The 12230-nt window shown below is 38.6% G+C and overlaps 1 protein-coding gene across 1 annotated transcript; it reads right to left on the reverse strand.

Annotated features, from left to right (window-relative positions):
- Positions 1–730: 730 nt before the first annotated feature.
- arrdc1a (arrestin domain containing 1a) lies at positions 731–11778 on the reverse strand. Its single transcript, XM_026343465.1, has 8 exons — positions 11601–11778; positions 8983–9093; positions 8341–8391; positions 6299–6453; positions 5952–6134; positions 5385–5561; positions 4234–4741; positions 731–3377 (listed from the first exon to the last, which is right to left on the reverse strand). The coding sequence occupies exons 1-8, from the start codon at positions 11716–11718 to the stop codon at positions 3340–3342; spliced, it is 1341 nt and encodes a 446-aa protein (XP_026199250.1). The 5' UTR covers positions 11719–11778; the 3' UTR covers positions 731–3339.
- Positions 11779–12230: the final 452 nt, after the last annotated feature.

Raw genomic sequence — 12230 nt, forward strand, 5'->3', positions numbered from 1 at the left:
ATTAGAGAAAAGCAAGTCAAATGAAAAACCCTGAACAACAGTCAGTGACAGACGTTTACACTATCTCATGTTAATGGTAAATGGTCTGCACTTATATAACGCTTTTCTACCTAACTGGTACTCAAAGTGTTTTACACTGCATCTCATTCACCCATTCGCACACACACACCGATGGGTTCCTCTCAAGGTTTCTTCCTTCTCAGGGAGTTTTTCCTTGCCACCGTCGCCCTCAGCTTGCTCATCAGGGACAATCTGATTATTATGATTCATACACATTCACTGTTCATGTACCGTTCTTTGGTTGTGTAAAGCTGCTTTGTGACAATGTCAATTGTAAAAAGCGCTCTACAAATAAAATTGAACTGAATTTTGGAATTTCCAGAAAAGTACAGTTAGATAGATTTGTATAGGCTAATATCCTAAATTGTAAACAATAAAAACACAACAAAGCCGAAAGCTTATTTCTACTGTGGTCCTCTCATGAACTACAAAAGCTGGAACAAAGCTTTTAGGACTGAGGCCAAGATTAATCTATACTAAAGTCATGGGAGAACTGTGAAAGAAGAAAGGATCCAAACCATATACAAACTCATCTGTGAAGCACAGTAAAGCTACATTTGTGGCTTGATGATAAGATCAGAAATATTTTGTCTGACAATTTACAGAGAAAAAAAACCAAAACTTGTTTTGATGCAAAACACTCTGCCAACTTAACACAGGACTTCAGAAAGGAAATGAGGAAGATTTTATTGGCCAAGTCAATCACCACACATACACGCATTATACTTGTGGAAGAGGAGAAACCCCCAAAACAAACAAAAAGGCTGAAGTAATGGACTAGGAAACCATTTCAAAAGCAGAAACCAACAAGTGTGTGATGTCAGCTGCAGACTTAATGCTGGTAATACAAACAAGACATTATTAGTATTTCATGTTCATTTCTTTTCTGTGAATGAAAGATAATAATAATAACATACTTAATTGAGTCAACTCTATCAGAAAATAACCATATCTTTATTTTATTTCAAATTTATTATTAGCAAGTATTGCAAAAGCAGCATGACAACTGCATTGATAATGAATTCATAATTCATTACACAAGTTACACTGCTTAAAAAACAACTGCTTCCTGTTTCAACAGGAAGTTAGCTTATAAAATAAGAACTCAAATCTTAGAAATATAAAACTGTTTCATACAAAGTGTTTAACACATTTATTGGAAGCCAGACAGCAGTTGGAAACATGAAAAACAATAAATAAATGTTTTTTGACAGATTCAACTTTATCAAGAAATATTAAAAAGTATCCATAAAACAATGATTTAAATAAATGTGAACTACATCAGGGAAATAAAATAAGAATTGCATTACAGTCATGATCACTCAATGTACAGTTATTAAATCAGACAGAGGGAATGTGTGGCATGAACACAACCACAGAAGACATTAAGTAGGGAAAGAAGAATATAATTCATTTATATGTAGTTATGGTCTATATTCATTACTTTGTCTTCCATGTCTGAAAATACTATGGCATTTCTACAAAAAAGTCAACAGTTGCAACACAATTCAAGGACATGTAATGATCCAACTGAATCATACATTGTATCATTTCAAAGCTACAGAATATGTAAACAACTTCCATCCATTTAATGCCTCCCCAGGCAAGCATTGCAGAGGTGTCTAAAACAGACCTTGGGAAGGTGCTACGACTGTGGAGTTTGTTGTTCTACTTGGGGACTTCAACGCCCACACAGGCAATGACAGTGACAGCTGCAGGGACGTAATGGGGAGGAGGGGCCTCCATAATCCTGTCATTTGACCTCTGACCATCTGTCTTGGACACTCAGGTGAAAAGCAGGGCTGAGTTGTCACCCAATCAACACCTGGTGGTGAGCTGGATCCGGTGGCCTAGGAGGAAGGCGGACAGACTTAACAGACCCAAATGCACTATGAAGGGCAGTTGGGAATCTGGCAGAACCCTCTGTCAGAGGAATCTTCAACTCCCACCTCAGGCTGCGGTTAAACCAAATTCTGAGGGACATTGATTGCAAGAGGGCCATGTTCTCAACCTTCATTGTCAACGTGGCTGGTGGACACTGGAAGTAAGGGATGCAGTCAAGGATTCCAGACCTGTTTGGCTTCAGGGACTTCTGAGGCAGCTGACTGTTAATGGCAGACCAAGAATGCTGCAGCCCAGGCGGTCATGGAGACAAAAACTTGTGTGTGAGGAGTTTGCAAAGCCATGGAGGAGGACGTCCGTCAGCCTCAAAGAAGTTCTGGCAAATCATTCGGTGCCCCGTGAGAGTAAAGCAGTGCTCTGCCGACCCCATTTATAGTAAAGGTGGAGAGCTGTGTGAGACCTCAAGGACATTGTCAGACAGTGGATGGAATATTTCAAGGATGTGGCACTACCTTTTGACTGACAGACCAGGGTGGTGGTGTCTCTTTTAAGAAAGGGGACCAGAGGGCGTGTTCCAACTACAGGAGGATCACACTCTTTAGCCACCCAACGAAAGTGTATGCCAGAGTGCTGGAGAGGAGAGTTAGATCTATAATCGAATTTCAGATTCAGGAGGAGCAATCCAGTTTTCATTCTGGTCACCGAACAATATCCTCACTAGGGTGCTCAAGGGTTCATGGGAATTTGCCCAACCAGTCCACATATGCTTTGTAGACTTGGAGAAGCCATTTTACCGTGTCCCTCGTGGCATCCTCTTGGTGGTGCTCTGGCAGTATGGGCCCAAGGGCCAAGGGCCCGAGGCCCTCTGTTAAGGGCCGTCCAGTCTCTGCACGACCAGAGAAGGAGTTTAATTCACATTGATAGCAGTAAATCACAACTGTCCCCAGGGCTCCTTTGTAGACAACTAGCAACAGCAAAATCTAGATTGTTTCTTAACAAAACTCCTGATCATCAACATGTTTCACCAGTCTTAAATATTTAACAGATAAGGATGATTTCACCTGTATCAAATTACAATCCCAAGGGCTTATTTATTATTTGGCTTATGAAAAAAATAAAGATATTAGACACAAAGTTACATCATAGATGCTGTTTCTAAAAATGTAACTCCTGTAAAGGGCACAGAAAATCTAATTTTGCAAATCCAGCCACTCTTTCCCTACATTCAAAGTGCTAAAAACCAGCATAAATACATAGACAGTCAATACTGTGACGACATTTGCAAAAAATATTAAACTTATACAAAATCTGAGGGTTAGGGCCTGAATTAACCATGTGAAACCAGTTCACAGTATTGTTCCTCTGTCAGTATTGATTTTTTTTAAAAGAGTGAATTGCTCTGCATCTTGGTTGAGGGTTCCTGGCTTCTGATGCACTTCATGTGTTGCAGCTCTCATCATAAGAAGGAGGGGCTTCTGTAACACACAGATGAGTTGGTTAGTACTCAAATACTTAGTTATCACATATTTCATATATATCCTAGCCTACAGTAGGCAAAGGTCCTGATGCATGAAATAAATGCAGCTTAGACTGTCTGCTTTCATTAAACAATGACCATCTTAGCTAGAGCCATAGTGCACCAGTGTGTGTCTCTTTAGACTACCTATCTTCACTGAGGCAATGGTGGTTACATTGGATAATGTTTTTATTATGTTCTCCGAGGTCTTAGTGCCACAGGGGATCCCTGCCATATGCTACAAACGTCCAGTTTTTTAAGCTTTGCAGTTAATGGACAGAATGTTCTTGGTAGCAACAGATGCATTTCGGAGGACCTTTTAAAAAACCCTAACCCTAACATCCAACTGAACTCCACACAGAAAGGTATATGTGTAGCCTGGCAATCAAAGAGCAAAATATATCTTCAAAGCATTCCCTACACCACTTATTACTACTCCTTAAGCTTCAGTTCTCAGTGGGAAACTCACACAAGCACTATTCTGTCAACTCTTTCCCCCAGTTAACTGACATTTGATGGCTGCACAGTAAGACAACACAACAACACTATTTAGTTTCAGATAAAACAACTGTTATGTACTAAACATTACAAAAGAATAGTATTAATCAAACAGCATTAAATTAGCAGCAATAATGATTACTGAAATAGTAGAATAAATACATGGAGGTAATAGAGGGCATTACAGCAGTTAAACAGTGTTAGGCCAATGTTTTTCGTTCTAATGTATAACCTCCTTCTTCTCCATGTCTGTTTTTCTCCAGTGTACTACCATGACCAGTGCCTGGATGTTACAGAATAAGTGTTGGCCAGCTGACCTTGTGGATAAGCTGAGATGTAGTCTGGAGGCAGAACGTGGGGTGCTGGTATTGAGTTAGCACTGTTCTCAGGGGGGTAAGGTGCTGCAGTACCCGTAACAGGCCCGCTGTGCTCCTGGTTCTGGGAGAAAAAGAGGCCGGGGGCATAGCTGAAAGCATTGGGTGACACCATCTGAGACTGGCGCTTGTTCGGGAAGCCATCATTCATGAGATTCCCAACCCCTGCTCTGTCATTGTAGTCAGCTGGAGGAGCACTGGGGGAACTATGGGAGGACATCCTGGAGCGTGGAGCAGGACGGGGGGCAGGTTTTGGGGCGGTGCGAGGGGACAGTGTGGGAGTGGTGGCAGAGGTGGCATTGTCAACGGTAGAGGCAGAGGCTGCAGTACTTTCAGCTTCATCCGAAGAAACAGGAGCAGATTTTTTGGAAGGATGGTGTTTTTTGTTGAGTGAAACGTTCCCAATGTGGATGGGTAAAGTCAGCATGACATCTGGAGACTTTAGACTGACCTGATGAATCATAGGAAATAAGAATGTTAGTCAATTATTTTCTGAAGGAATCCCTTAAATCATACATGGTCCTTTTTGTCTCACAACCTGATAATGTAGTTGATTCTCTCACACATCTTGACATACTATGGAATAGATAATGTAGAGCAGAATCCAAAAAAACATAATGTAGAAAACTTTATTTTATCTCATTTACCTCAGTCAATCTGAACTGCATCATACTAAAATTCTACAGAAATTCATGGTGAGTCACTGACTTAAATATTATGATTATGACTATGATTATTTACATGACCAATAATAATCATTAGACATAGGCATCCATTGCACAATAGTTCCTTGTAGCATTGTTAAAGACATAATTGTTGCTGGTAGCTGCAATTCATGAGTGATAATTAGCTTTTTCTACCTCTATATATTTAATCCTGTGCTGCTGTTGCCACAGTACATTTACTAGTCTGTGAAAAAATTCTGTTCATTGTTATCGTTATGTTTTCTGAACTGACATCATATTTACATACAGTATTGACATCAAGTGCATGACTGAAACTGTCTTCACGTGGCCTTCTGTCTGCCTGACAGTTAAAAGCATGACAAAAGAAAATGCTGTTGATTGTGCAACAATGGACATTGTTGATCTTACTTTAACATAATATTCAATTTTAATAAGATCACAGCCAGCGAGAGACGACTGAGGAAGCGCAGGAATGATGATCTGCTCCTTCCACTCCACCTCCTTGCCAGGCTTGACCACACCTCCCTCCACATCTGCTATCATCCTTAGATCATGTGTGGGCCTTTTTGTTTCATAGGTCACTCTCTGAAAACACACAGTTTATTAGATGATCACTTCGGAATATAGTTCAGAGGATTTCTGCAAAGGTAGTGATAATCAACTATTATTGTTGTCTCATATGTGTATTCACATTTGCACTTAATTTGAAAAAGTTTAACAAAATATGCGCAGGACAAAAGCTTTGAATAAAACACTGTTATATTATCACTTTCTACAGTTGATACTGCATGGCTAACTAAGATATTACCAGACAGTTGCTTATTTACACATTAAGCAACACAAAGCATAATTTTAACAGCTTTCATCTGGATTCAATTCAATTTAATGTTATTTGTGTAGCACCAAATCAAAACAGAAGTCATCTGAAGGCACTTTACAGTCATGTTTCTGTCATGACCTCTAAAAAGTGCTTACCTGCATGAGGCTGGCTGCCATGTTGCCTGTTGTTTTTCCAGACTGGTTGTGGATATTGGCTGTCACCTGGATGATCTGGCCTGGGGTGTAACCCTTCATATCAGTCTGGGCCTTCATGACCACAGTGCCTGTTTTCATTAGCATGTAGGTGAACTGCTGGGTAACTGCAGATGTACAGGGCCCCTGAATGAACAAGGCAGTATATAAACAGCGAGTGACATGCTCATTAGCAGCAGTAAATGTGTACTACGAGTTAAAATCACAAATCATGTCATTCAACTCTCTCTCTATATTCTTCTTACACACACACACACACACACACACACACACACACACACAGGCCTCACCCATATGTCTGGTACTTCATTTAGGTTGAGGAGGCTTAGCAGGTAGAAAGCCTTCTCTGCGCTGTAGTCTTTGGCGAATCGTGGCGTGTCAATAAAAGCCCTCAGTCTGTAAACTATCCTACCATAGCTGCCTTCAAAAGATGTCGGAGCAGAAGCTGGAGGACAGAAGTCAAATATGCATTTTTCATGTGACGGCAAATAGATAATAATAGATTGAATCTTTAAAACAGGGTGACTGTATAAACAGGATGTTAATACTTTGGGTGCTGTTCATTTGTCCTGTTCCACATCCTTAAAAACTCTTACAGATTATCAGTAGTTTTCTTCTACTGTGAACATGAGAACTAGTAACCACCAGAGGTAAAAGCACGCACATTTTTCAGATGACTCACAACAATAGACCGGTCGGGTCAGTTTCAAGTTTCTGTAGTGTTTATTGCCACATACTGTAGTGATGAAGGATTTACCTGAAAAGATTAACTCTGCCTGACAAATGACCAAACAAAGGCTAAATGCAAGCCTGTTTTAATGAATTTAATAAAATTCAAAATAAAATTAATAATTTCCATAAAGCCAACTGAACATTTCATTATCTTGAGATAATACATTTCAATATTGTCACTTTATAAAACAATGTTTTAGTCATACTGTAGTAATATTTCACAATCAAATATCTTAGCCACAGCCAAAATTCCCTTATACTAGCTAAGGAGTCCATCAAACATTTTGTGAGTGCTCACAGATGTGCATGTTGAACAAACACACTGACAGATGATGTCATTACTCTGTGGACTGCAGGTGACAGGTGGTGGCACAGTTAAGGACATTTTCAATAACTATTCTTCTTGTTATGTCTAACATACAGTATTAACAGTGTTTAAAACTGTTAACAAGATCTGCACATGCACACACAGACCAACTGTTACTACTTACATACAACGCAATGTGCACTTAATACATATCTTACAGCCTTTCTTTTATCCATTATCTTGGCTGTAAGTGGGTGAAAGGTAGGCTACACCCTGGACATATCGTGAGTCTGTAGCACTCAGGAGAACTGCAGAGCTGTGATGATTATCAGTACATTCTTTAACATTAAAATACTCATTGGATCCATAGGTAAGAGAAACATTTGGATTAATCCAGCTTTAAACTATTGCAATTCAATTTACGGTAATCTACAACCAGTAAATATTTTTCCTTGATTTAGACATTTTGCTTACCTTTTACCTTGCTTTGGATAAAAGCATGTGACAGAGGTCTTAATATAAATCTTTAGTATAAGCTTTTAGAATTTGATGGTTTTCTGTATTATTTTGTCATAAAATGTGATCTTCATCTAAGTCAAGAGTATTAACAAATATAATGTGCCTAAAATAATAACACAAAAATTCTGATCTTTCATGTCTTTATGAAGAAGAACAATAAAAACCCTACAGTGCAAGTGGAAAAAGTATGTGAACTTAAAAAAGCTAACTGAGTCAGGTGTTAGCATAAGTTGAGAAAATTAGTTTGGAGGTATGGGCTAGAGCTACCTCTAGTAGCTGAAACACTAACGAATATAACGAAAAGAAAATGCTTATGTGAGCCATGCCTCGCCAAAAGGAGCAGTCAGAGGATCTAGAATCGAGAAAACATCATCCCAAATGACCCAAAACGGACAACACTGTGTTTGTGTTATTATTTTAGTCACATCATATTTGTTAATACTCTTGACTTAGATGATCACATCAGATCACATTTTATGACAAATTGCAGAAAACCACTAAATTCCAAAAGGTCCACATACTTTAACTTGTCACTGTAACTCAAAGTTCTACCTTGTTTAAAAAAAAAATGCTGCCCAGTGAATTATGGGGAAAAAATTATATACTCTGTGCTCCTGAACTATGACAAAATTAGGGTAATTATTAACATGCCAGGACATGTCTGTCAAGCAGTGAAATGTGCGGGCAAAACAAACACGCACACACACACACACACACACACATACAGGAAAGAATGTGCAGCAACAATTTCATCCCATCAGTCCACACAATTACCTGGAATGAGAAACTTGAAGGGAAAGGTATGTTCTCCCTGTTTCAGGGTTCCTGTGTGGGACACAAAACAAAGATAACATCCATTAGTAGAAACTGAAACCCTATTGTTTTTCAACTGGCAGATCTGCCATTAGGGCTGCGTGTATTGTCCGTAGCAGGAAAAGGAACATTCACTACTACAGACCCGTTACTTTTACAACACTAGTTTTAGTTTCCACAATGTTAAGATAAAACTTTCTCACACTTTTAACATGCATTTATATCTCAGTTTGAGGCTAGTATTTTTTACGACATTATAGCCAGTTAGGCGCTCTAAACCCTGACTGGACAAGTGACTCTTTGACCCTGTTTACCCTTTTGTAAAATGTGTCTTGGGTATTCAGATGCAGTGAAAAGTGCTGAATACAAATGTGAACACGCACTGAGAACGATTGTAATCTAAACAATTGAACTACTTGATGAGGTAGTCTGGGATGCATTTGACTACACTAATGTTTCCTTATATTTCCATGGCAAAGATGTTACAGGAAATACATAGTAATTGTTTTGGTGAGACTGCGCCAGAACCTCTATTATGAATGGTGATACTAACTGACGGACACTCATCAGTCCTGCTGGATCAGTTTAGTAGTAACTGCATACCTTTGTCTGCAACAGAAACCGTGCTGTTGAAGTACTGTTCCTCCAGTGTCCATGCTGTGTCATTTACTTTACTGGTGATGCCACAGAAACCATTGCAGTTCACTTTGATGGCTGCAGAGTCGAATAAGCAAACAGTAAAGGTTTATTATATTATATTTAGAGATATTTTTCAGCAGCTGCAGCATGAAGCATGTCATAAACAAATCAATAGATAATAATAATAATAATAGTAATGGTATATCAGTTCCTTTGTCGGAAGACCCAAAACACCACTACCAAAAACTAAAGCTTAGTCTCACTACAAAGTGGTAGAGTAGGTACAATTAAAGCCTAACCCAGCACACAAGGATGAAACGGTTCCACTGTGTTTTTTTTTACTTTTAGTATCAGATGATGAGTTAGGACAGTTCCAGCTTTTAGATGCAGTGGAAACTTTGATGTTTGACCTATGATAACTTCCAACAATGTGAGAAAACTTCAGATGTACAATACAACAAGACTACAGAATGAAAGGTTCAGTTATTGAAGTTCTAATCTCTTGCTGCACTGCTAATGTTTATTTTATCTCAACACATGAGTCTTTTAAAGATGACATAAATATGTACAAGGCTTTATTGCTACAACCTTTACACCTCTGTATATGATCTATAACACAACTACTTTGAAATATAGATTTCACTTTACATAAAGAGGGAACTTTTTTCAGTTTTCTATGATAATCATTAATTCATTTGCAAAAATGAATGCCTCCAGACTAGTAGTCTAGTGCTGGGTAAAAAGCTCTTCAAAATGTCAGTTAAATCACACTAAATTAAAATATAAGCATGTAATACCTACAATAATTCTGTTATTGGTAAACAATAAAAACTGAAGACTAACTATAATGTCAACAACATTTTATTTTAAGCTCACACCAACATGGAACATATGTACACAGCACATTTTTGGCAATATCAGCAGAACCTGATGTCAAACAGACAACAGGGGTTTGCTTCCATTCGTGTAATATAAATACAGGAAGGACTGTAGCTTACAATTAAAGCATAATTGCCTGAAATATCATTGGTGGAAAGTACTGATGCATTCACGTGTTCTTCATCTTAATGTTGCAACAGGTAGCTATAGAGTCAATATAACATCATATGTTTGGAATCTAATAATTACAATCTGAATTAATTATAATGGTAGTTAGTGAATGTCACTAAAGGCACAAGGACAGTCTTATTATACTGTAACAGTAACATTAATTATCAAATAAATATAGCAGAGTATATTTATTTAATATTTAAATTTTTTCATTTTGAAGATTGAATGAAAATAATAATAATTATAATAATAATAATAATAATAATAATAATAATTTCGTGTATCCTCCCTGCATCTCCACGACTGTCCTAAAGTCATCGTATCTATTGTATCCAAGGTAAATGATGATGTTTAAAACAGTGTCAATATTTGCCCAGGAGCATGTCTCTCATCTCAGTGCCCAACCCCTGACATAATCCATCAGTGAGTCAGAGTGTTGCACTGTGAGACTTTGTTCCCTGACAGGCAGCACTGTGAAGCTAACAGTCTGACCGGCTCTACCTGAAGAGGAATGAAAACAGACCGGAGGGCCCAGATACATCCAAACAGAAACTCACAACACACACAGAAGCTGACAGAGAGAGAGGGAGAGAGAACTAAGGAATGATAAAGGACGAAGTGTAACTTAACGATTAGGACACAAACTGTCATTTTTAAAGCCTGTGGAAATGGGCAAAAGTCCAAAACTCATTTAGCTTTGTGTAAAACTGAGGAAAAAAGTTTACTTCTGTAGGTCACTTCAGGTTGAATCAACTTTGAAAAACAAGTTACTCAAGGATTGTAACGACTCCAAAATTCAAGAAAATTAAATTGAAACTTTGGTTAAGGATACTGAGAGTATGAACAATTAGGCTGTTGTCTGTGGTCCCTTTCTGTTCCTTGTGTGTTCACTCCTATGTATTCACATCTATTTATCTTTCAACATCAATGTTAGCCACATAAAGATCAAGGAATAAAAGTGACACAGAGCATCAGTAGACCTGACATGTTTAAAAGTTTCAACATTTCCTCAGCAAAAACAGTGTAACAGTGTGCATAGTCACTGTGCAGTGAAAAGCACCAAATCACTAAATCATTTTCGGACTAATTCTGGAATTGAGGGCTCCTCAAGCAGCTAACACACACACACACACACACACACACACACACACACACACACACACACACACACACCTGAGATTAAACATTTATAATACGTAATGAATAAAATTATGTGACCATAAATGTCAGAGATTCTAACATTCTGGTCAAATACGGTAATTACGGTAACCAAAGAAAAGCTTTTTTCAGTTAGTTCCCATTCAAACATGTCAAAGCGTGCTGCCATTAAACTGTCATTGCTAACCCTTTACCACACACTACCACACCGACATTAATGTACACTTTAAACACTACTTCCAAAGCGAAAACCCAGAGAGGCCTCGTTACTTTTACCAAATGTGAGCCCTCACTTCCTCGTTTGGCGACAGTCCCGTCCACACTACAGGTGAGTCAAAGCTGCGGGAATAAGCTCGAATTTAGCGGGCTCTCACCTTTACAAGCCAGCGGCTGGTTCACTTTGATTGTCACGGTGCCAGTGATGGACTCGCCCGGACTGTACACCACTTTGTTTTTATGAAACGCGATCTCGAACTCCTGGAGTTTGCCCATGTTTTCCCGATAAGCGGTGACACTGAAGCTCACCTGAGCGCACCGAGAACCAGCTCCTCACCACCCTCTGCTCCCGCCCAGTCATGTGACAGCTCGAGCCGCTCCAACATGACAAAACAATTCCATGACTTATGGCATGAACAAATAAAATAACTCACTATTTGCTAAGTCCTTTGGCATACATTGTAAATGAATGTTACAATATTATTTTTTAAACCGTCTTGTGCATTAAAATGTGTCATATATGTTTTGTTCAAGGAATTAAAAACCTGTGGTAAATAACCTGTTAGTAAACATAGATTCATCTAATTTGGAGGTAAAAGATCTTTGAATTATCCGGATGGGGGTCTAAGAGACATGATTTAGATGAAATAATTATTAAAATTAACTGAGGGTGATGGGGAAGAAGCAGCCTAAGTAAGACTGAGGTTTTACAAACAAATCTAGAGCTGTTGTACATCTTAGTCGACTTGCAGGAAGGATCTGGTCATTTTTTTCTCTAATAGTTATGA

Source organism: Anabas testudineus, chromosome 9 (genome assembly GCF_900324465.2).
Source record: "Anabas testudineus chromosome 9, fAnaTes1.2, whole genome shotgun sequence".
In the NCBI taxonomy this organism is placed as follows: Eukaryota; Metazoa; Chordata; class Actinopteri; order Anabantiformes; family Anabantidae; genus Anabas; species Anabas testudineus.

Excerpts from the sequence above, each read along its gene's own strand:
- arrdc1a (XM_026343465.1), bottom strand. The coding sequence starts at position 11,718 with ATGGGCAAACTCCAGGAGTTCGAGATCGCGTTTCATAAAAACAAAGTG. Across the intron at positions 9,094-11,600 it reads CCAGCCGCTGGCTTGTAAAG|CCATCAAAGTGAACTGCAAT; the intron begins GTGAGAGCCCGC and ends TCGACTCTGCAG. Across the intron at positions 8,392-8,982 it reads GGTTTCTGTTGCAGACAAAG|GAACCCTGAAACAGGGAGAA; the intron begins GTATGCAGTTAC and ends TGTCCCACACAG.